The following is a 25,759-nucleotide window of genomic DNA, read 5'->3' as shown; positions in this document are numbered from 1 at the left end:
TCCGAGTCCATCGAGCCGACGACCATCCCCTCCGGCACAGCTTCTCTGAGCACCATCCTCTGCCGAGCATATTAAGACGGCTCCGCCAACGGCCATCAGCAACGCGACCCCGAGGACTGGGGGCCTGTTCTTCCCAGCAGAGTCCTGAACCTCACAGCAGCAGTAGCAATGAAGAAGGTCTTCCTGGAGATTTCCAGATGTTCCTCTGTGCTCCCATGTGCGTTTTCAATCGATTATGATTGCGCACAGCACCCCACTTCACAAATAACAGATAATCAGCTCCGGAGTGGCCGCTGCAAGCTGCGTCGCGCCGCCATCTTGGATCTTCATATCTCATGATGCTGCCTTCATGAGGCATTGAGGGTGGGGAGGATTGTGACCATGAGGACATTGGCTGAATCTATAACCCTTGTGTTGGAGCTTCCATTTCAGACAGTTTGCAGGTCTTTCAGTTCTCACCTGCAGCACTCTGTGCAAATCGTGTAGATTACTCCTGGCCACCGCCAATTTCTTCAGCATCCCAGTGAGATGGGGTCAATCCGCCGACGCGCGAGTGGTACGGTGGAGGCGGGGGCGGCTTTGGGAATTTTGGTGGACCAGGAGGAAGGGTTGATGTAGTGTTGGCACAGATTTGATGGGCCAAAGGGCCTATTTCCCTTCTGATGGCAGGCCAGCAGAGAGGGAAGTTTGGGAAGAGGCAGGGAGGGGCTGATCCTGGCGGGTGGACTTGGGAGCATAGGCACTTGGAGAGAGAAAGGGGGTGAGGGTTGGAAACCACAGCCAGCCAAACTTTATTGATCCCGAGGGAAGTTGGGTTTCGTTACAGTCGCACCAACCAAGAATAGTGTAGAAATATAGCAATATAAACAACGATCTCAACCTAAGCAGAAACAGCGCCTCTATCTGCCCTGCTATTCGGTGATCAGGGCTAATATACTCTAGAAGTCGGCTAGTTAACCACGACCGGTCTATCAATGCCAACGAGGAGCGAGGCTGACTACATTCCGACAGCCCGTTTGTTGCGGAAGCGGCAATGGGAGAGCACCATGGGAATCTTTCCCAGCATCTGGATTTCAAATTCATCTTTAAAAACGCCTCCCAACAACACCACGGCGCTCCTTCACTATTCCAAACAACGCGGCGCTCCCTCATTTGGGAGGAGAGTACGCATGCGCGTCGGCAGCAGTAATTTCCTATGTTTGTGCGCATGCGTTGCCGATCCCGCATCAATTTCCCGGAGAGATGAACCAGTGCGCCTGCGCGCGCCCGGCATTAGGGGAGAAGACGCTGGGACGCCGGCACTGGCGCCTGCGGGTTGTTTCCAGTTGCCGGCGCACACCGCTAGTGCGCCTGCGCCGTGTTGTGGCGGCTGTTTGTTCGGCTTCGGGGCCGCGTACGAGTTTGAGGGGAGGGAGCGGCGGCTGCGGTGTGGGCTGAGAAGGGGGGACGGCATGGCGCAGTACAAGGGCGCGGCGAGCGAGGCCGGCCGGGCCATGCAGCTGATGAAGAAACGAGAGAAGCAGCGGGAGCAGCTGCAACAACTCAAGCAGAAGATCGCTGAGGTCAAGATGGCGGCTCTTAAAGGGACCGCGACCCACTCTGGGGGAGGGGAAGGGATGAGGAGCATGTGGGGGTGGCAGTGGAGAGGGGATTGGGTGTATAGAGAATTAGGTGAGTAAACAAAAAGTGGGAGAAAGGGATATTGGGTGTGATGGAATTGGTGGGGAGAGTATGGAGGAAGGGATGGGATAGTGGGGAATAATGAAAGGAGAGTGAGGGGCCTTTGGGATGTAGGAGCGGTGTGAGGAGATTAAGGGTGCAGGATGTAGTGAGGGGAATTGGTTTGTCAGGTGGGTGGTTCGTGTACAGAGTGGGGTATTAAGACCGTAAGATATAAGATCAGAAGCAGGCTATTCGGCCCATCGAGTCAGCTCCGCTATTTAATCATGGGCTGATCCAATTATTCGCTTTCTCTCCATACCCTTTGATGCCTTGGCTAATCAAGAACCTACCTATATCTGACTTGGCCTCCACAGCCATTCATGACAACTTATTCCACAGAGTTACCACTCTCTGACTGAAATAATTGCTCTTCTTCTCTGTTCCAAATGGACGTCCTTCTATCATGAAGTCATTGCCTCTTGTCCTAGACTCCCCTACCATACTTAATCTGTTCAGGCCTTTTAACATTTGGAATGTTTCTATGAGATCCCCCTCATTCTCCTGAACTCCAGAGAATACAGCCCAAGAGCTGCCAGATGTTCATCTTATGGTAACCCTTTCACTCCTGGAATCATTCTTGTGAATCTTCTGTGAATTCTCTCCAATGTCAGTATATCCTTTCTAAAATAAGGAGCCCAAAACTGCACACAATACTCCAAGTGTGGCCTCACAAATGCCTTATGGAGCTTCAACATCACATCCTTGATCGTATATTCTATACCTCATGAAATGAATGACAACATTGCATTTGTCTTCTGCACCATTGATTCAACCTGCAGGGTTACCCTTTAGGGTATCTTACACAAGGACTCCCAAGTCCCTTTGCATCTCTGCATTTTGAATTCTCTCCCCATCTGAATCATAGTCTGCCCATTAATTTCTTCCACCAAAGTGCATAACCTTGTATTTCATTTGCCACTTCTTTGCCCATTTCCCTAAACTAATTCTCTCTGCAGGAATTCTGTTTCCTCAACACTACCCGCTCCTCCACCTATCTTTGTATCATTGGCAAATTTGGCCACAAACCCATTAATCCCATTGTCCAAATCATTGACATACTTCGTAAAAAGCAGCGGTCCCAACAATGATCTCTATGGAAATCCACTGGTAACCATCAGCCAGCCAACCTGTTTTCTCTGTTTTCTGCCGACCAGCCAATGCTCCACCCACGCTAGTAACTTCCCTGTAATTCCACGGGCTCTTATCTTGCTCTGCAGCCTCATGTGCACCACCTTGTCAAAGCCCTTCTGAAAATCCAAGTACACCACATCTACTGCATCTCCTTTGTCCACCCTGCTTGTAATTTCCTCAAAAAATTGCAGTAGGTTAGTCAGGCAGGAGTTTCCTTTCAGGAAACCATGCTGGCTTTGGCCTATTTTGTCATGTGCCTCCAGGTACTCTGTATTGTTAACAATTGATTGCAGCAACTTTCCAGCCACTGATGTCAGGCTAACAGGTCTATAGTTTCCTTTCTGCTGCCTCCCACCCTTCTTAAATAGCGGAACAACATTTGCAATTTTCCAGCCATCGGGTACAATGTCAGAATCTATCGATTCTTGAATGATCATTGTTAACACCTCCAGCCACTTCCTTCAGATCCCAAGAGTGCATTCCATCAGGTCCAGGAGATTTATCCACCCTGGGACCATTAAGCTTCCTGAGCACCTTCTCAGTCGTAATTTTCACTGCAGAAACTTTACTTCCCTGACACTCTTGAATGTCTGGTATACTGAAGACATCTTCCACTGTGAAGACTGATGCAAAATATGCATTCAGTTCTTCTGCCATCTCTGCATCTTTCATTACAGTATCTCCAGCGTCATTTTCTATTGGTCCTATATCTATCCTCAACTCTCTTTTACCCTTTATATACTTAAAAAAACTTGTAGTATCTTCTTTGATATTAATTGTCAGCTTCTTTTCATAATTCATCTTTTCCTTCCTAATGACCTTAGTTTCCTTCTGCAAGTTTTTTAAAGCTTCCCAACCCTCTATCTTCCCACTAGCTTTGGCTTCCTTGTATGCCCTCTCTTTTGCTTTTACTTTGGCTCTGACTTCACTTGTCAGCCACGGTAGTGTCCTTCCCTTTGAAAGTTACATCTTATTTGGAATATACTGTATCTGTCTTGCACTTTGCTCATTTTTCGCAGAAACTCCAGCCATTACTGATCTGTCCTTCCTGCTAGTGTCCCTTTCCAGTCAACTTTGGCCAGGTCCCCTCTCATGCCATTGTAATTTCATCTATTCCACTGAAATACTGACACATTGGAATTTAGCTTCTCCTTTTCAAATTTAAAAGTGAACTGGATCGTATTGTGATCAGTGTTCCCTAAGGGTTCCTTAACCTTAAACTCTCTTATCATCTCCAGATCATTGCACAACACCCAGTCCAGCACAGCCTATCCCCTAGTGGGCTCAACAACAAGCTGTCTAAAAAGCCAAACATTATACAAATTCTCTCTCTTGAGGTCCAGTACTGGCCTGGTTTTCCCAATCCACTTTCATGTTAAAATCCCCAACGATTATCATGACATTGCCTTTTTTCTATCTCTTGCTGTAATTTGTAATCCACATCCCAGCTGCCATTAGGGTCCTTTTACCCTTGCCATTTCTTAACTCAACCCACAGAGACTCTCCAACTTCCGATCCTATGTCATTTCTTTCTAATGATTTAATATTGTTTCTTATTCACAGGACCACACTACCCCCTCTGCTTACTAGCCGATTTTTCCAGTACACCGTATATCCTTGGATCTTCAGCTCCCAATGGCAGCCATCCTTTAGCCAAATTTCAGAGATGGCCACAACATCATACTTGCCCATCTGTAGTTGAATTTCAAGATCGTCCCACTGGCCGTGATTATGCCTCATCTCCTGCCTGTCCTTTCTATCATCTCTGTTCCATGATTTATTTCTGTTTTCCCCTTCCTCAGCCCTATCACTCCAGTTCCCATCCCCCTGTCAAATTAGTTTAAACCCTCCCTAACAGCTCTATTAAACCTGCCTGCTAGGATATTGGACCTCTTTGGGTTTAGGTGTAACTTGTCCTTTTTGTACAGGTTGTACTTCCCCCAGAAGAGGTCCCAATGATCCAGGAACCCAAAGCCCTGCACCCTACACCAGTCTCTCAGCCACGCATTAATATGCCTGATCATGCTATTCTTGCGCTCGTTAGCATGTGGCACAGTCAACAATCCTGAGATTACTACCCTGGAAATCCTGCTTTTCAGCTTCCTACCCAACTCCCTGAATTGTCTCTTCAGGACCTCCTCCCTTTTTCTACCCATGTCATTGGACCAATGTGTACCAAGACTTCTGGCTGTTCACCCTCTCCCTTCAGAATATTCTGGACCTGATCCGAGGCATCCTGTACCCTGGCACCTGGGAGGCAACACACCATGCGGGTATCTCTATCAGGCTGACAGAACCTCCTGTCTGTTCCCCTCACTATGGAATCCCCTGTGACTCTCCCTCTTTGCCTTCTGCACTGTGGAACCAGGCTCAGTGCCAGAGACCCGATCGCCGTGGTCAGCCTCTGTCAAGTCACCCCCCTCAACAGCATCCAAAATGAGATAACAATTACTGAGGGGGGATGGACACGGGGGTGCTCTCTACAATCTGAGCTCTTCCCTGATAGTCACCCACTTGTCTAACTCCTGCTGCCTCAGGGTGACTAACTGCCTGTAACTCCTCTCTTTCTCCTGCTTAATTCCCTAATAAGCTGTAGGTCCTCAAGCTGCAGCTCCAGATCCCTAACACGGTCTGTCAGGAGCTGTATCTCAGTGCACCTGGCGCCACCTGGGAGACCGTAAGATTCCCAGGACTCTCACATCAGACACCTAGAGGAAAGTACTAACCCTACAGACATGCTCTCTCTTCCTCAAAAAATGCAAGGAAAAGTGAAGTCCACTTACCTCGCTGAAGCCCTACCACTCTGACTCAGACCACTCCTTTGATGACCGCTCCACTAGGCAGTGTCTCCCTTTTATGCCTGAACCTTCCCTTTTCTCCAAAACAGGATTGGTACTCTGGTTAAAGCCGAGCTCCCACGGAGCTTTTCCCTTTTAAACTCCCGGATCTGTGCGCCGCCTCCTTTCTCGTAGCTCTTCTTGGGGTGTGTTGGGGGGGTTTTGTGGTGTAGGGAGAGGTGTCAGGGCACAAGGTGTGTAGGTCAGGGTATTGGGGTGTAGGGTGAGGGTGTTGGGGCACAGGGTGGGGTGTCGGTGTGCAGGATGGGGTATTAGGATGTAGGGTGGGGGTTTGGGCACATGGTGGGGTGTCAGGGTGCTGGATGGGGTATTGGGATGTAGGGTGGGGAGATTTGTGAAGTGATGGGGAGGACGGTGGTGGGCATGGGAGGGTGGGGAGATTTGTGAAGTGATGGGAGGGTGGGGAGATGGGTGAAGTGATGGGGAGGACGGTGGTGGGGATGGGAGGGTGGGGAGATGGGTGAAGTGATGGGGAGGACGGTGGTGGGGATGGGAGGGTGGGGAGATTTGTGAAGTGATGGGAGGGTGGGGAGATGGGTGAAGTGATGGGGAGGACGGTGGTGGGGATGGGAGGGTGGGGAGATTTGTGAAGTGATGGGAGGGTGGGGAGATGGGTGAAGTGATGGGGAGGACGGTGGTGGGGATGGGAGGGTGGGGAGATGGGTGAAGTGATGGGGAGGACGGTGGTGGGGATGGGAGGGTGGGGAGATTTGTGAAGTGATGGGAGGGTGGGGAGATGGGTGAAGTGATGGGGAGGACGGTGGTGGGGATGGGAGGGTGGGGAGATTTATGAAGTGATGGGAGGGTGGGGAGATGGGTGAAGTGATGGGGAGGACGGTGGTGGGGATGGGAGGGTGGGGAGATTTGTGAAGTGATGGGAGGGTGGGGAGATGGGTGAAGTGATGGGGAGGACGGTGGTGGGGTGGTTATCACTGGCACAGTGAGGGGTGAGTACATCACAAAACAGGGAGTCAGATGTGGGAGAATCTGCAATGGAACAATGGGAGGTCGGTTCTGATTTGGGATTTGCTGCCCAGATGGCCAGTATGTGGACACAGCAGTGACTTTTGCTCAGGGGAGGGAGAAGCCTGTGGGACTGAGTGGAGAAGAGCGGATCGGGGGAATGGGGGGGGTGGTGGTCGGGGTGGGGGCAGGCATTGCCGGGCACTGTCATGATGGGCTGAATGGTCTGAAAGCTGGAGTGGGGGCCGTGTTGAGTGTTTGCCTGTGGTTTGCTGTGAAAGCAAACTCCCCCCTTGGTTGGTGGACTGTTGGGTGAACCAGACGGGTTTGCTGACTGTTTTTAACCTTGACGTTACAGGAGAATCTGGTCAAGTCCAACATCGACAAGAAATTCTCAACGCACTATGATGCGGTGGAGGCCGAGCTGAAGTCCAGCACCGTGGGTAAGGACGTAATGCTGAGGTTTGAAAGAGTGTTGATTGGGCTGCATTCAGAGTGTTGTGAACAGTTTAGGGCACCGTATCATGGGGTGTGTTGGTATTGGAGCGAGTCCAGGGAACATCAGGTAGATGACAGAAAAATGGAGGGCCATTTGGAAGAGAAGGGTTGGGTTGATTTTAGAGCAGGTTAAAAGGTTATCATTGTATCGTGCTGTTCTGTGTTCTTTGGTGTGGCAACACTATTTATTCAGTTGAAACTCAGCTTGTTTCCTTGACTTTGAAAGTCATCAAACACACTCTGGTCCCACCAAACCCGTGAGTTAGAGACGACACCCAACCCCAAACCCCGGTCTGTGTGGACGCTGCGTAATTTGCTACCCTGTTGCGACTCAGTGTCAAGAAATAACAGACAATACACTGCATACGATTAAAGGAATTATAATTGTCAATCTTAGCTAAAGGGTTAGTAAAGAAAATAACCTAAAGTGTCCATTTATAATTAAACAGGCAAAGGTGCACAAGTTGGAGCTCAACTCTTTCCAAAATGCATATTCACCAATCCTCAGTCGATCTTGGCATCTGGTTCCAATAAATCTGGGTCAAATCCTATGACTGGTTCTCTCCGGTGTCTTCTCTTGTCATTTCCACCGAACAAAGGACCCAGCTCAAACTCCAAAGCACCTGTTCTCTCTAATCATAGCCCAAACTCTGCTTTTACAGAAGACCATTACATTAGCAGTGAAAACTTTCCCAGGTTGTTCCACTCTCCCCCCACCAAAATTAGTCATGTCCTCATGACGTTGAGATAGTTTGTCACCCCTTCATACAAACTACAAAGTCCAACCCAGGTGTGAATGGCCGTGACATAGCTCACCAAGGGGATAGGTGCCTCAGTCTCTTACCCGGGGGCAACATAGGGCAGTCAATCTGAGGGTCTCCTCACCTCAGATTTGGGACTTCCTTACCTCATCTAGTTCTTCAGCTTCAGACACTCTCTGGGCTCTTTCCTGTCTACCTGGGGAGGCCATAATAAACAAAACACTTCACCACCTTGGCTACGGTGGATGCCCTCTGATCCTTGGTAGGGAAGGCTTGCGCATAACGACCAAGACATTCGCCATGTTGCTGGCATCAGGCTCTATTGACAGGAAATCCAGACTCACCAGATAAAGTGGCCCCACACTCTGCAACTGGGATGACGGAGCAGTCCTTGTAGGCAACATCTTCCTCCTTATACATTGAATGCACACAGTACTCTTCGACCTCCGACTTCATCCGGGGCCAGTAGTCAAAGTCAAGTCAAGTCACTTTTTATTGTCATTTCGACCATAACTGCTGGTACAGTACACAGTAAAAACAAGACAACATTTTTCAGGACCTTGGTGCTACATGAAACAATACAAAAACTACACTGAACTACATAGAACAACACAAAAAAAACTTCACTAGACTGCAGACTTCACAGGACTGCATAAAGTGCACACAACAGTGCAGGCATTACAATAAATAATAAACAAGACAATAGGCACAGTAGAGGGCAGTAAGTTGGTGTCAGTCCAGGCTCTGGGTATTGAGTCTGATGGGTTGGGGGAAGAAACCGTTATATAGTCTGGTCGTGAAAGCCGGAATGCTTCGGTGCCTTTTCCCAGATGGCAGGAGGGAGAAGAGTTTGTATGAGGGGTGCGTGGGGTCCTTCATAATGCTGCTCGCTTTGCGGATGCAGCATGTAGTCTAAATGTCTGTAATGGCAGGAAGGAAGACCCCGATGATCTTCTCAGCTGTCCTCACTATCCGCTGCAGGGTCTTGTGATCCGAGATGGTGCAATTTCCAAACCAGGCAGTGATGCAGCTGCTCAGGATGCTCTCAATACAACCCCTGTAGAATGTGATGAGGATGGGGGGGTGGGAGATGGACTTTCCTCAGCCTTTGCAGAAAGTAGAGACGCTGCTGGGCTTTCTTTGCTACGGAGCTGGTGTCGAGGGACCAGGTGAGATTCTCCGCCAGGTGAACACCATGAAATTTGGTGCTCTTAATGATCTCTACTGAGGAGCTGTCGATGTTCAGCGGAGAGTGGTTGCTACGTGCCCTCCTGAAGTCAACAGCTATCTCTTTTGTTCACATTCAGAGACAGGTTATTGTTCTGCACCAGTCCGTTAGCCGCTGTACCTCTTCTCTGTAAGCTGACTCGTTGTTCTTGCTGATGAGACCCACCACAGTGGTGTCATCGGCGAACTTGATGACGTGGTTCGAGCTGTGTTTTGCAGCACAATCGTGGGTCAGCCGAGTGAACAGCAATGGACTGAGCATACAGCCCTGGGCTGATCCGATCTCCAAGCAATCCGTAGGTCTTGTCAACCCCCAAATGGCCAGAATCAACATGAAGTGACTTCAGCAGGTGGAGCCTGCCGGGAATGCCGAGGCCGGTCTGGAGACCACTTGACCAGGTTTAGAATCTGGTTCATCAACTCCAATCTAGAGACAACGCGGAGTGTTTTATCTTGTCGGCTGAGCGGCTGCCACTTCTCCAAGACTCAATTCCAGCAACTGCTTTGTCTTCAGAGCAGTCAGGTTGCAGCAAGCTTGTGGAATGGCACCATCAGAAGCTCGATTTTGCCCTTGCCTTCCCCATGATGGAAAACTGGCCCGTGGCTTTCACTCCAGGGCGGGAATGTTCACCCACTCTCCGTCCCCGTCCAGCCTTTCATACGCACATTGGGGCAATGCGTCGGCATCGATGTTCTGACTCCCCGGCCGGTACTCCAGGCTGAAATCATAGGCAGGCAATGCCGCCAACTGCCGAGGGCCTGTGGCATCTAATTTCGCAGGGGTCAGGATACAAGGTAATGGGCTGTTGTCTGTCCTCACCTCGGACTTGGCACCATAAGTCCACACAGCCCATTTCAGTGCCAGGAACCCCAATTTGTGCATGGGGTATTTTGCTCAGAGGGTGACAGACTCTGGCTGAAAAACATGACAGGTCTCAACCCTGTGCCCTGATCCTGAAACAGAACAGCCCCCGACCCCTCTCTGCTGGCATCTGGATGCAATCATATGGCAACCAGGATCTGCAAACGCCAGCACAAGCGCTTTCCTTGGCAGCTTCCTTCAGCAACTGAAAGGCCTCTTCACATTTTCATCACGACTTACTCCAAAGGTTAAGGTTAAGGAACCTCTTAAGGTTCCAAAGGGCTAAGATAATTTTTCGTTCTCCTCCCTTTCTTCCCCAAGGGTGGGTAACTGCACAGAAGCTGACTCACTTTAGAGTAGTCCTTCACGAACCTCCGATTGAACCCATGGAGGAAGCGCAGGGCGCTCACAGTCTGGGGCCTTGGCCATGTGGTCACTGCCTCTATCTTAGATGGATCCATAGCTACTCCATCCATGAGACTATGTGCCCAACATAGTTGATAGATGTCTTGCAGAACTGGCACTTGTCCAGGGAAATTTTGAACCCTTCAGCTTTCAGGCAGCCTCGCTTCATTCTCCTCCAAGGCGGACCTGAACACTATGAGATCATCTAGGCACACCAATGCCTCAAGCAAGTTCATTGTTTTCTCCATGACACGCTGGAAAGTCATAGGGGCTCCTGATATGCCCTGGGGCATCCTTTCAAACTGGGATAATTCTAGAGGACATATGAATGCCATCTTCTCTTTGTCAGCCACACTCATGGGTATTTGATACTGTCAGAGATGTCAACAAAATAAAGAGAGTACAGGGAAGATTTAGAATGTTACCTAGGTTTCAGCGTAGAAGGTGGAGGGGGGACTTGATAGAAGTATTTAAAATTATGAGGGGGATAGATAGAGTTGACGTGGATAGGCTTTTTCCATTGAGAGTAGGGGAGATCCCAACAAGAGGACATGAGTTGAGAGTTAAGGGGCAAAAGTTTAGGGGTAACACGGGGGGAATCTTCTTTACTCAGAGAGTGGTAGCTGTGTGGAACGAGCTTCCAGTGGAAGTGGTAGAGGCAGGTTCAATTTTGTCATTTAAAAAAATTGAATAGGTATATGGACAGGAAAGGAATGGAAGGTTATGGGCTGAGTGCAGGTCGGTGGGACTAGGTGAGAGTAAGCATTCAGCACGGACTAGAAGGGATGAGTTGGCCTGTTTCCGTGCTGTAATTGTTATAAAGGCTGTACAACGGGTAGTCAAAACTGTCCAATGCATCACCAGCACCATCAAGAACAGAAAGGTGCTGGGAAAGGGCCAGTAACGTCATGAAGGATAACGTCATTCACTTCGGAATACAGGGTGAATGGACTGTGTTCCCAGAAAGCTCCCACTAGCCTCTTGCCCTTCTTGGCCAGGTCCAGACAAACCAGCACTAACGTATCAAGGACCTCAGCTACTGCCACAACTGCCCCCGAAAACTTCAACTTCAAGGACAAATAACCATTGTACGGTAGTCATCCATACTAAGACCCCAGGTCTCCAGCGCACTGAGTGGCGTCAGTGGTAAATGCGTTAAATACTGGTTGTGAAATGAACGGTACAGCAGAGTAACTTGAGAGCCTGTGCTCTGGCATAAATATCTTCAATCCGTAGTGATCCCACTAAGCCTTCAGGAATAGGGTTTTGTGCTTTAGGGTGTTCTTTGACATATTGCTGGGAATGTGTGCCCCCCCCCCCAAACCCCCAGGTTGTTCCCTCACTGGGTCTCTCTGCTTAGATGCCCGGGGGCTCACTCTCTAAGAGTTTTCTTGTCCTTCACACTCCCGCCTGAAGTGTCCGTCTTCACCACAGTTACAGCAGACAATACTGGTGGCTCCCCTTCTCTCAGGACCCCGTTCTCCAGCAGCCCTCTGGGGATCTGACTCCCTGTCGGCTTTGTTGTGCAGGGTGGCTGCACCCGCCGATAACAACTGGGACATCTCAGTCCTAAACTCTGCCACGAGCTCCTTTACCACTCCCCGGGGTGGGCTATCAATGGCCACTTCGGCCAAGCGGGCTACTACCGAGGTCTGTACTCTGCTGACAGAGGCCTCGCAACTCCATTGCATTCTCCTCCTCTCTTACTTCTCTGATCAGCTCGACCTATGACGACGGGGAGGGGGGTGTGAGTCTTACGAGACATTCGGAGACTCCAAGCAATCAAGTCCTGTAACTGTGCACCTTTCACCATTTTGTCCATTCTTAACTAATTCACCTCAGCTGTTGGAATGGCCCCCCTGTGCCGCAAGCAATTCAGCTACCTCTCTAGCTGTAAGTTTCTCCTCCTCCTCCTGAAATACTTATCGAAATCCTGTCATAAACTCCATTGGGCTTCTCGTCGTGACAAAAATATTTTCTAGGGCTTGCAAGTTTGTCTACGGAAATATCAAAAGGGTTCTGTGCCTTTACAGACCTCACTACGTCAGCAGGCGGCCCTCTCAGACTGTACAATCACTGTCTTTTCACATCATCTGAGCCCTGCTACTCATCTAATATCTCCGCCCAAGTTTCATATTCCTCGTCCCCCTCGGGTGGACAAGGACATGCCGAGCCTTCGATAACTGGGTCTTTGCATTTGGGCACTTTGCCATTTATTTGCTAGAAGGTGAGAGACTCTACCAACTCACCCCTTCGTTGGAGGACTCATTAGACCTTCCACTTCAGACCACTCCTTTCCCTCGCTCCGCAGAAACGAGAGCAACCTATCTTAAAAGTCTCCACCCCCAGCTACAGGAAATTCTGCTTCTAATTTGGCACCCTCATCCACACTCCTCTCCTCCCAGAAAGTATGGACGGTCCATGGCCCCCCTTCTCCCAGGACCCCAATAGTACCAGACTGTTACATCAGCACTCGTCTGAACTGAAACCAAGACTTTGCCGGCCATTTTGTCAAACTTCCGCTCCATGATTGTAACTGTTCCTAATGCTTTAACGGTATTTAAAGTCCAAATTAACAGTTCACAGGGGCTACGAAAGTCTACACCACTCAATACCACGCATTCGTTACCAGTAACCCTGTGGATTCGCACCACTGCTCAAACCCTGCAGCATCCATAGTCACTTAACACAGGCTTAAACAAACAACCCACTGGATCAATGCTCAGGATGATCACACACAATCACACAGTGTTAAGGTGCTTGGAAAAAGGTACAGAGGAGATGTCAGTGGTAGTTTTTTACACAGAGGGTGGTGAGCACGTAGAACGGGCTGCCAACGACAGTGGTGGAGGCGGATATTATTGGGTCTTTTAAGAGACTCCTGGATGAGTACATGGAGCTTAGAAAAATAGAGGTCTATGGGTAACCCTAGGTAATTTCTAAAATAAGGATGTTTGGCACAGCATTGTGGGCCGAAGGGCCTGGGACGATACCCCCACAAATGAAACCCCGCTGGTTTCCTTGGCTGCATACGTCTAGGGAAGACACACTCCGGTCCCACCAAACCTGTGAGACTGAGACGTGTCTCCCAACCCCAAACCCCGGTCTGTGTGGACGCTGTGTAATTTGCTACCCTGTTACGACTCAGTGCCAAGAAATAACAGACAATACACTGCATACGATTAAAGGAATTATACTTATGAATCTCAACTTAACTAAAGAGTTAGTAAAGCAAAGAAAACAAAAAGGGCCCGTTATAATTAAACAGTCAGCTGTGCACAAGTTGGAGCTTAAAATGCATAACGTCCCAAAGTGCATAATCACAGATCCTCAGTTGATCGTGGCACCCTGCTCCATCGAATCACAGTCCCCCTCAGGGTCAAATCCTATGACTGGTTTTCTTCATCATCTGCTGCTGAACAAAGGACCCAGCTCACATTCCAAAGCACCCCTTATCTCTGACCATTCCCAACCATAACCCAAACACTACTTCTACAGAAAGACCAGTGAAAACTTTCCCAGGGTGTTACACATTTATTTGGAGATACAGCGTAGCACGAACCGCACCATCCAGCAACCCAGCCTAAACTCGACAATTTACAATGACCAACTCACCTACTTTCCCCAGGTACGCGACTCCCTTGTCCAGTTGTCCCTCCCCACTGATCTCCCTCCTGGCACTTATCCTTGCAAACAGAACAAGTGCTAGGACCTGCCCTCACACCTCCTCCTTCACTACCTTTCAGGGCCATAAATAGTCCTTCCAGGTGAGGTGACACTTCACCCGTGAGTCTGTTGGGGTCTTGTACTGTATCTGGTGCTCCTAGTGTGGCCTCCTGTCTATCGGTAAGACCCGACATAGAATGGGAGACTGCTTTGCCGAGCACCTATGCTCCATCCACAAGAACAAGTGGGAACTCCCAGTGGCCACCCTTTTTAATTCAACTTCCCATTCCCATTCTGATATGACCATCTATGGCCTCCTCCACTGTCACGATTTGGCCAGGCTCAGGTTGGAGGAACAACACTTTGTATTCTGGTTGGGTAGACTCCAACCTGATGGCATGAACATTGATTTCTCAAACTTCAGGTAATGCCCCCCTCCCTTCTCCATTTCCCAGCTCCTTTTCCCTCTCTCACCTTATCTCCTCGTCTCCCTCGGGTGCTCCTCCCCCTCTCTTTCTTCCATGTTCTGTCTTTTTCACCGTTCAACTTCCTAGCTTACTTCATCCTTCCTCCTCCAGGTTTCCCCTATCACCTGATGTTTCTCTCTCCCCTCACCCCCCCCCCCCCCAACTTTTAAATGTACTCGGTGCAGGCTAGGGGTGAGAAAATCCAGAGGGCATGGGTGAAGGGGGAAAAGTTTAAAGGGAACATCAGGGGGGGTTTTCTTCACACAGAGAGTGGTGGGAGTGTGGAATGAGCTGCCAGATGAAGTGGTGAATGCGGGCTCACTTTTAACATTTAAGAAACACTTGGACAGGTACATGGATGAGAGGGGTACGGAGGGATATGGTCCAGGTGCAGGTCAGTGGGATTAGGCAGAAAAATGGTTTGGCACAGCCAAGAAGGGCCAAAGGGCCTGTTTCTGTGCTGTAATATTCTGCAATGTTGGCTTTTTATCTGTAGTCCTGCCCCGAAGGGTTTCGGCCTGAAACATCGACTGTACTTTTTAACCATAGACGTTGCCTGGCCTGCTGAATTCCTCCAGCATTTTGTGTGTGTTGCTCAGATTTCTGGCATCGGTAGATTTTCTCTTGCTACTGACCACGCATCTTTGGAAACCCACCCAGAGGAAGCCCTCGCACTTGTTCATGGGGAGGAATGTTACCGTCTCCTTACAGACGTTGTCAGAATTGAACTCCCAGCGCCCTGAGCTGCGATGATATTCGGGCTTGCCACTACATTGCCACATTCTCTGATGGTTGTTCTTGGCCGTACCATCTCCTCTGGCTGTACCATCTCCTCTTGCTGCTGTATCTCCTCTGGCTGTACCATCTCCTCTTGCTGTACCATCTCCTCTTGCTGTACCATCTCCTCTTGCTGTATCATCTCCTCTGGCTGTACCATCTCCTCCGGCCGTACCATCTCCTCTTGCTGTATCATCTCCTCTGGCTGTACCATCTCCTCTTGCTGTATCATCTCCTCTGGCTGTACCATCTCCTCCGGCCGTACCATCTCCTCTTGCTGTATCATCTCCTCTGGCTGTATCATCTCCTCTGGCTGTATCATCTCCTCTGGCTGTACCATCTCCTCTTGCTGTATCATCTCCTCTGGCTGTACCGTCTCCTCCGGCCGTACCATCTCCTCTTGCTGTACCATCTCCTCTTGCTGTATCATCTCCTCTGGCTGTACCATCTCCTCTTGCTGTATCATCTCCTCTGGCTGTACCATCTCCTCCGGCCGTACCATCTCCTCTTGCTGTATCATCTCCTCTGGCTGTACCATCTCCTCTTGCTGTATCATCTCCTCTGGCTGTACCATCTCCTCCGGCCGTACCATCTCCTCTTGCTGTATCATCTCCTCTGGCTGTACCATCTCCTCTGGCCGTACCATCTCCTCCGGCCGTACCATCTCCTCCGGCCGTACCATCTCCACTGGCAGTACCATCTCCTCTGGCCGTACCGTCTCCTCCGGCCGTACCATCTCCTCTGGCCATACCATCTCCTCTGGCTGAGCAATCAGCTGACCGTCAGCTCAGAGTTTTCATCTAACTGTAACTCCACTTTCAGGGAACCGTGCACCTCCACTGCTGGTCCCTCTGTTCCACAGCACTGCTCTGGGATCCCACTGTTCACTCTGAAAGCCCTATTCACATTTACCTTCCTGAAATGCAACACCTCACACTTATCCAACGTATCTGTCCTGCCACTGTTTGTATGTTCTCTCTGTGACTCCAGCTGTTCCGCTTTCCTGCCACAGCCTGAAGATACGTGGGTCAGGGTTAGTGAAACGAGGGCACTGGTAGGATAATAATTTAATTCTTGTGGCATTTATATCCTGAGGTGTCCAGGGAGAGGTAGCTCCTCAGGTGAAGGGGCTTGTCGTGCCCACTTTGGGGCAGCTCACTCACCTTTGGTCCCCACTGGACACACTGCTCTCACCTGTGGCTCCAAGTATTTGCTTGTGTGTAGCAACGGCCACACCCCGGTACGCCTCGCTCTGACGGCTGGGCTAAACCTGGCAAGGGTAGTGGATTGATGAGCTGTGGGCATGCTATGTTGGCACAATCCTCGCCAATTTGATTTTTACTGTAAAAAACGCATTTCACACTGTTTCCATGTTTTGATGCGAGTGTGAAAAATAAAAACTTATCAACTTAGTGTCATATGCAGACTTACAAACCGTGCCTTGAACATTCTCATTTAAATCATTGATGTCGCAATGAGCCCAGCACCAATCCTTGGGAAACACCAGAAGTCACTAGCTTCCGGTCAAAAAAACACAGTCTTCCACCATTACCATCTGCTTCCTCCCATCTGCACTGAATTGTCCAGATCTCCCTGGTTCAACGTAATCTAACTTTCCACAGCACTTATCAAGATGGAAGACATTTGGTCGATGGTATCCACATTGGCTCCCAACAGAACAAACCCATTCTTGTACCCCTCCTTACTTCCGGATTGTCCTGCTCTGTCGCATGCCCTCCAGCACCACTACCCCCATCGAAGCTCCTGCAGATTCTTTTACCTATGCTGAGGGGTAATTTACTGAATGCTGCTGCCCCTCAGCTCAGTGAATGGATCCATATACAACTCTGAGATTATTCTTCTCCAGAGAGAGAGAGAGACTTCAAACCCACCCCTCTCCATACAAAAAAAGAATGGCATCCTGATTATCAACCCCCCCCGCACAAAACAGAGCAAGAACATCCACCCCCACCCAAACCTACTTCAACCTGCACAAAAAACTAACAGAACATCAGCCCCCAAACCCCCTCCCCTTGGGAATGGGCGATTAAAATCACAGAATATAAAAGCCTGAAGTCTGAAAACGTCCATAAACGTCCAATCTATAAATGCAGAACCACGATGCCATCCTCCTATATCACCGACAGTCATTGGAAGAGAGGGACACCACACGAGGCAGAGAGGCCCACCTGCCAGTCACAGAGATAGGCCGCTCACAGATTCCTTCTCCGGCAGCAATCAAAAGGCAGGCATTCGGCGCTGAACTCTTGCTTGCCTTCCACATTCATCTCGATGTCTCGGTCTTCCTTGATCGGTGATTAACGGACACTATGTCGGCAAAATGAAGTTGAATGCCGCCTTGCGCCCTATCTCAAAGTTTCTCCGCTGCGAAGCCGTCCGAGTATGCACTCGTTTCCCGGAATCATCTCGGAGACAGCAAGGCGCTGGATTGCTCAAACAATCTCCGTACTGTAAATCACAGGCAAACAGTCCCAGAAATACATCTAAGGTGAAAAACATAAGGAGAAAAGACATTTTTTTGAGCTTTGGGGAACAGAGGGAGTATTGTGTGATTGCTCGCAGGTTTGCCTGCTTTTCCCTTGCCACCGCAGGAGTACTCCCACATGCCCGAGGTAGAATGTAGCTTCAGGAACGATTCAGGAACCGCTTCTTCCCCTCTGTCTGTTTCTGTAATGTCTATGTATATATATTTACAGTTATTATGTATTGCTGCTGCTTAACAACAAATCTCGCAACATGTATCAGTGAAATTAAATCTGATTCTAATAGTGGAAAGAATGAGTGGGGGAGGCACTGGGCAAGTGTTAGAATGCAAGGGGTATGGAGAAACTGGAATGGAGCGATGGCATTATTATGCCGGGGGCTCATATTGATTTGAAGGAGAAATTGTCTTGTGGAAGATAATTGAAGCACTCTGTCCTTCGGAGTGCAATGTGATTCAGCAGGCTCTAGACTTGCTGTCTCCAGATCACCTGCAGGTCCTTGTCTTCACTGAACTGAGGAGTATGATGCCCTTCCTTGTTTATCCTGATGGCCGGCACACTGTTTAGCTTCCTCAGATTTGAACAGAGAACATTACAGCACAATACAGGCCCTTCGGCCCACAATGCCTTTTAACCTTTTCTAAGATCAATCTAACCCTTTATCATCTGTGCCCATCTAAAAGTCCCTTAAATGTCTGTAATGTATCTGTCTCTGTCTCTACCCCTGCCACTTGCCTTTGACATCTCCCGATATATTTTTCCAATCTCCTTAAAAATTACACCCCCCCCCCCCGCTATTAGCCATTTCTTCTCTGGGAAAAGTCTCTGACTGTCCACTCTATCTATGCCTTGTATCATATTGTACAACTCTGTCAAGTCACTGTTCATCCTTCCTCATTCCAAAGAGACAAGCCCTAGCTCGCTCAACCTATCCTCATAAGACATGCTCTCCAATCCAGGCAGCATCCTGGTAAATCTCCTCCGCCCTCTCTAAAGGCTCCACATCCTTCCTGGTGCGGTCTTACCAGGGTTTATAGTCGCAGCATCATTTTGCGGCTCATGAACTCAATTCCCTAACAAAGTCCAACTCACCCTGCGCATTTTTAACTACCCAATGCGTGGCAAACTTGAGGGATCTGTAGACGTGGACCCCAAGATCCTTCTGTTCCTCCATAATGCTCAGAATCCTGCCATTCACCTTACACTTTGCCTTCAAATTCTAAGCAGATCAGAGTTAGGCATTGAACAGTGGGCCAGAATCGAGTGACTGAGTGGCCTGCTTCTGCCTCCTCTTGTGTTTACAGTGTCCTGTCACCTGGTCTCTTTCATATGAGACTGATTGTACCCGATGGCGAGTTAGACTTGTGCACTTCACAGTTCAAAGTTCAAGTTTAGTTGTCATTCAATCAAACATGAATTCCCATGAATACAACCAAACAAAAAAGCATTACTCCTGGATGAAGGTGCAAAACACAGTACCACCAGTCACACACAGTACAAGGCACATACAAGATAGCAAGCACGTGTAAGATATCAGTAAAATACAGTCACACAAAAAAATATGGGGTCCAAGCCCCCGAATCCATGAATCTGCAGTCAAACACACTACGGCTTGTTCTCTGCTGAGCGAACACTGGAGGGCAGCGCCGACTCTGGCTTGGATATAGTGCCACACTCCTTCCGGTGGAGCGCACCAACTCTGACGCCTCTCTTCTGGGCATCTGTAAGCAGGCTTGAGGCGTAATCCTGAGGCCACACAGTTCCTCAGCCGCTCGCCATTAAATCAGTCATTCAGACTTGCTGCCTTCCACATTAACAATGGCTGACAGGTCTTGTGATCGCATGAAAAGTGACTAAGATGATTGCCTGCCGTTAGACTCTGCACTGCCTTTGCCCACCCCACCTCTCTGACTCAGCCACCAGCACGATCTGCACCATCAAGCTCCCTCACTTCCTCTGCCAATGAGCGACTAGTTGATGAGGTAAACCTGCAGTGTTTTAAGTCCTTAGTGTCCAGCAGGGTCTTGCGATTGTAAAAATTGCACTTAGAAAGGACAGTAACACCTATGGTTAACCCCGTAGGAGCCGCTGAGATCGAACGCATCGCCATCTTGTTGATATCTCCCCACCAGTGATCTGCGTGGAGAAACCAGCGTGGGAGAGTTTTAATCTGGAAAAGCCATTTCACTGCGGCAGTTCCACCCTCTCGACCTCAGAAGTCTGGGTCCAGTGGTACGAATAGTCATCACAAGCTGGGATCTTGCTTGGTTGCAGTGGGTGACCGTGACTGCTGCTTCTGTGACTTGTCGTGCTCTTCGCTCTCCACAAAGCCTCCGGATCTCACTGTTTATCTCGTCTGGCCTGTCCACCAGAGCTGACTGCACACTAGGACAGGCACGTCCCTTTCTCAGCGGGGTATGAGACGAGCGCTACTGGGCCCATTGCTGTTTGTCATCAGGATCATTGATTTGAATGAGAATGTACTATGGTTAGTAAGTTTGCATATGACATTAAATTAAAAAGATAAAGATTAGTGTAACACTTACCCAAGTATATGTGTATGTGTAGGGGAAAAGGAGATCCACCCACTCACCAACCTCACCTCCCGTACACGCAGGTGCTGTGGGAATCAAGTTTATGCCTCCCGCGCACACGCAATATCAAAGTCACACCAGATACCGTACTTTAAAGATTTTACTAAAACTAAAGGAGTACAATGCAATGCAGTATATATGAAGGAAAAGAAAATAAAGTAAAAGACGCCAACATTATCAAAGTTCAGTCAGTTTAGTGCACATAGTTGAGGCTCAACCATTGAACCATTCGACCCCTCGTCGCTTTCCTCCGACCTCCACGTCCTCGGACTCGGGACCACCCCGGTGGTCGACCGAGCAGTGCAGCGCACATCCACCTTCCTCAGCATCTCCTTCCCGACTCCCCTGAAAAGACCACGAAACCCCCCCCCCCCGCTCCCAGCCCCACAAGACAAAATAACATCCCCCATTGGTTAACAAATGAATACAATCCCGATATCAGCATCTAAAGCTAGACAACTACGAGAGAAAGCACTTATCATACAAAGAAGCATTCCTACTCTTAACAAAACAAAGAAGCCATTTTGATTAACATACACAGTACCTTGTACATTAGCTTTATTTGTCACATTTACGTCAGAACACCATCAGTGAAATGCATCGTTGGTGTCAAATCGAATCAGTGAGGTTTGTGCTGGGCAGCCAGCGATGTTGCCATTCTTCAGACACCAACGTAGCTTGCCCACAGCTCAGTAATCCACTACCCACGCCAGGTCTAACCCAGCTGTCGGAACGGTGTGGCCGCTGTCGTATGCAAACAGCTAATTGGAGATACAGGTGAGAGCTGAATGTCCGGTGGGGGCCGAAGGTGAGTGGGCACAACAAGCCCCTTCAGCAAAGTCTCTGGCCACTCCATTCACCCTACGGAGCCAGCTGTGGAGGCCAAGTCTATCTGTATCTAAGGCAAGAGGATGATAGATTTTTGATTGGTCAGGGCATGAAGGGATACAGGGAGAAGGCAGGAGATTGGGGCTGAGAGGAAAATTGGATCAGCCATGATGAAATGGCGGAGTCGACTAGCATAAATCTGCTCCTATATCGTCTAATGAATGCCTCGGGAATCAACTTAGGCACAAGAGATTCTGCAGATTTGGGGCGGCACCGTAGCACAGTGGTTAGCACAACAATTTACTGAATCGGCAACACAGGTTGAGTTCCTGCTGCGGTCTGGAAGGAGTTCATATGTTTCCCCGTGACCGTGTGGGTTTCCTCGCACAGTCCAAAGACATGCCGGTTAATTGGTCATTGTAAATTGTCCCATGATTGGGCAAGGGTTAAATCAGGGGTTGCTGCTCGAAGGGCCAAAAGGGCCAATTCTGAAAGAAGCAAAGGTGATAAGGTAAGGTGCTAGGAGTCTTGAGCAGCACCCTGACAATGCTGGAGGAACTCGGTGGGTCGAGCAGTATCAATGAAGGGTCTTGGCCCAAAACGTCAGCTCTTCATTTCCCTCCACAGACCTGCTGAGTTCTTCCAGCATTTTGTGTGTGTTGCACGCAAATTAACTTCTCTCAGCAGCAACAGTGCAGTCCATTATGGGCGTGACAAGCATACGTTAATGTCCATTATACCCCTTGAACAGAAGTAAACCACATGACATTTTAGTGCGAGTTGAGAGAGTGCAGTTTGTACCAGTGACCACCTGCAGCCAGAGACAAAAGCCGCTTCTTCTCCCTCTCCTTTGCTGCTGGGAGGAGATTGCTTACCATGGCTTGGATGTGAACAGAGGATTTGATGTGAACAGAGGATTTGATGTGACAAAGGGCCATTTGCGGTTGTCTTGACGACTGTACCTCAACACAGCCAGCCCCAGCGCGGTCGGTGGCGAAATTAATCTTGTCTGGCAAAATAGCTGCTGCAGAATCTCAGTGACACATGAGCCACTCCCCCTCCAGGATGTCACGAAAGCTCAGCCACACACACAGTCCTGGGAACGTCCGTGTCTATTCTTCATTCACCCTTTTATATGCACAAAAATACATTCTGCCATGCCACAATGAAGTTGTCCCACAAACTAAATAAAAATGTTCCCAGCCCTCTCAAGGATGGTGGTGCCCACCAGTACCGGAACACCTGCGTAGTACGCATGGACACCATGTGCTCCCTCTCCACGGTCACTTGGGCACTGGAACATTGCCAGGCAGTCTGAACCCTCTGATATCTGCTCCCAGGATCCATAGCTAACAATCTTTGCCAGACCAGGCCCCCACAACCTCACAGGGACACATCCTGCTCTCTCCTGACTGGGTGACCACATATAAATCGCATGGGGGGGGGGGAATGTAGCCAGAAGGCAAGGGGTGCCCCCCCACCCCTGCAGATATGTAAATAGGGGATGTAACCTGACACACTCCATGTACATATGGTGCGTGGTCTCTTCCAGCCTGCAGAAGCGAAAGGGAGCTGGGAGATCTGTGCACAAACTGGATGAATTTATTCCAAGGCAACGCTCTGTGTAGTGCCCTCCACCCCGAGTTTCCAGTATGCCAGGAAGGGACTCCCACCGGGGACCACCCCTCACTCCCGGGGGAAAGACTGACCGCCATGGTGGTTGGACAAGGGCTACGAAGTGGAAGGGATAGTGTAGAGGGAGCTTCACTCTGTGTCTGACCTTGAAAATGTATAATGGGCTAGTGTAGAGGGAGCTTCACTCAGTGTCTGACTCTGGGAGTGTGTGATGGGACAGCCTGGAAGGAGCTTCACTCGATGTCTGACCTTGAAAATGTATGATGGGATCCCAGACGCTGAGTGAAACTCCCTCCACACTGTCCCATCACACAGTCCCAGAGTCAGACACAGAGTGAAGCTCCCTCTACACTATCCCATCATACATTTTCAAGGTCAGACACAGAGTGAAGCTCCCTACAGACTGTCCCATCACACACACCTGGGGTCAGACGCTGAGTGAAACTCCCTCCACACTGTCCCATCACACACTACCAGAGTCAGACACTGACTGAAGCTCCCTCTACACTATCCCATTATACATTTTCAAGGTCAGACACAGAGTGAAGCTCCCTGTACACTATCTCTTCATACATTTTCAAGGACAGACACAGAGTGAAGCTCCCTCTACACTATCCCATCATAACTTTTCAAGGTCAGGCACAGAGTGATGCTCCCTACAGACAGTCCCATCACACACACCCGGGGTCAGACGCTGAGTGAAACTCCCTCCACACTGTCCCATCACACACTCCCAGAGTCAGACACAGAGTGAAGCACCCTCTACACTATCCCATCATACATCTTCAAGATGCAGAGAGTGAAGCTCCCTCTACTCTATCCCATCATACATTTTCAAGGTAAGGCACTGAGTGATGCTCCCTGCACACTCTCCCATCACACACTCCCAGAGTCAGACATAGAGTGAAGCTACCTCTGCGCTATCCCATCATAGATTTTCAAGGTCAGACACAGAGTGAAGCTCCGTCTACACAATCCCACCATATATTTTCAAGGTCAGACACAGAGTGAAGCTCCCTCCAGACGGTCCCATCACACACTCCCAGGCTCAGACACTGAGTGAAACTCCATCCACACTATCCCATCACACACTCTCAGAGTCAGACACAGTGAAGCTCCCTCTACACTATCCCATCATACATTTTCAAGGTCAGTCATAGAGTGAAGCTCCCTCTACTCTATCCGATTATATATTTTCAAGGTCAGACACAGACTGAAGCTCCCTCTACACTATCCCATCATGACTTTTCAAGGTCAGACATAGAGTGAAGCTCCGTCCACACCGTCCATTCACAGACTCCCGGGGTCAGACACACTGTGTAACTCCCTCCACACTGTCCCATCACACACTCCCAGGGTGAGACAAAGTCTGAAACTACCTCCATACCGTCCCATCACACACTCCCTGGGTCAGACACAGAGTGAAGCTCCCTCCAGACTTTCACATCACACACTCGCTGGGTCAGACGCTGAGTGAAACTCCCTCCACACTGTCCCATGACACACGCCCAGACTCAGACACAGAGTGAAGCTCCCTCTACACTATCCCATCATAGATTTTCAAGGTCAGACACAGACTGAAGAACCGTCCACACCGTCCATTCACAGACTCCCGGGGTCAGACACACTGTGTAACTCCCTCCACACTGTCCCATCACAAACTCCCAGAATCAGACACAGAGTGATGCTCCCTTTACAATATCCCATCATACATTCTGAAGGTCAGACACAGAGTGAAGCTCCCTCTACACTATCCCATCATAACTTTTCAAGGTCAGACACAGAGTGAAGCTTCGTCCACACCGTCCATTCACAGACCCCGTGGTCAGGTACAAAGTGAAGCTCCCTCCAGACTGTCCCATCGCACACTCCCGGGGTCAGACACAGAGTGAAGCTCCATCTACTCTATCCCATCGTACATTTTCCAGGTCAGGCACAGAGTGAAGCTCCCTCTACACTGTCCCATCACACACCCTGTGGTCATACACAGAGTGAAGCTCCATCTACTCTATCCCATCGTACATTTTCCAGGTCAGGCACAGAGTGAAGCTCCCTCTAAACTGTCCCATCACAAACCCTGTGGTCAGACACAGAGTGAAACTCCCTCTACACTATCCCATCATACATTTTCAAGGTCAGACATAGTGTGAAACTCCATCCACACCGTCAATTCACAGACTCCCGGGGTCAGACACACTGTGTAACTCCCTCCACACTGTCCCATCATAACCTTTCAAGGTCAGACATAGAGTGAAGCTTCGTCCACACCGTCCATTCACAGACTCCCGGGGTCAGACACACTGTGTAACTCCCTCCACACTGTCCTATCACACACTCCCAGGGTGAGACAAAGTCTGAAACTACCTCCATACCATCCCATCACACACTCCCAGAATCAGTCACAGAGTGATGCTCCCTTTACACTATCCCATCATACATTCTGAAGGTCAGACACAGAGTAAGGCTCCCTCCACACCGTCCCATGACACACTCCCGGGATCAGACACAGAGTGAAGCACCCTCTACACTGTCTCATCACAGACCCAGAGTCAGACACAGAGTGAAGCTCCCTCCAGACTTTCCCATCACACACTCCCTGGGTCAGACGCTGAGTGACACTCCCTCCACATTGTCCCATGACACACGCCCAGAGTCAGACACAGAGTGAAGCTCCCTCCAGACTTTCCCATCACACACTCCCTGGGTCAGACGCTGAGTGAAACTCCCTCCACACTGTCCCATGACACACGCCCAGAGTCAGACACAGAGTGAAGCTCCTTCTACAGTATCCGAGCGTACATTTTCAAGGTCAGACGCAGAGTGTGGTTCTCTCCACACCGTCGCATCACACACTCCCAGAG

At 49.5% G+C, this 25,759-nt stretch overlaps 1 protein-coding gene across 1 annotated transcript in view; it reads left to right on the top strand.

The window, feature by feature from the left end:
* The first annotated feature begins 1,342 nt into the window (after positions 1-1,342).
* LOC132389434 (protein FAM50A-like) overlaps positions 1,343-25,759 on the top strand; it is a 261,951-nt gene continuing 237,534 nt past the window's right edge. Inside the window, 2 exon segments of the mRNA XM_059961959.1 lie at positions 1,343-1,562; positions 7,033-7,117. Of these exon segments, the coding sequence (XP_059817942.1) occupies positions 1,452-1,562; positions 7,033-7,117 (196 nt within the window). The 5' untranslated portion in view covers positions 1,343-1,451.

Source organism: Hypanus sabinus, unplaced genomic scaffold, assembly GCF_030144855.1.
Source record: "Hypanus sabinus isolate sHypSab1 unplaced genomic scaffold, sHypSab1.hap1 scaffold_567, whole genome shotgun sequence".
In the NCBI taxonomy this organism is placed as follows: Eukaryota; Metazoa; Chordata; class Chondrichthyes; order Myliobatiformes; family Dasyatidae; genus Hypanus; species Hypanus sabinus.
The sequence above is the reverse complement of the archived record's forward strand: the minus strand, read 5'-3'. Positions and strand labels throughout refer to the sequence as shown.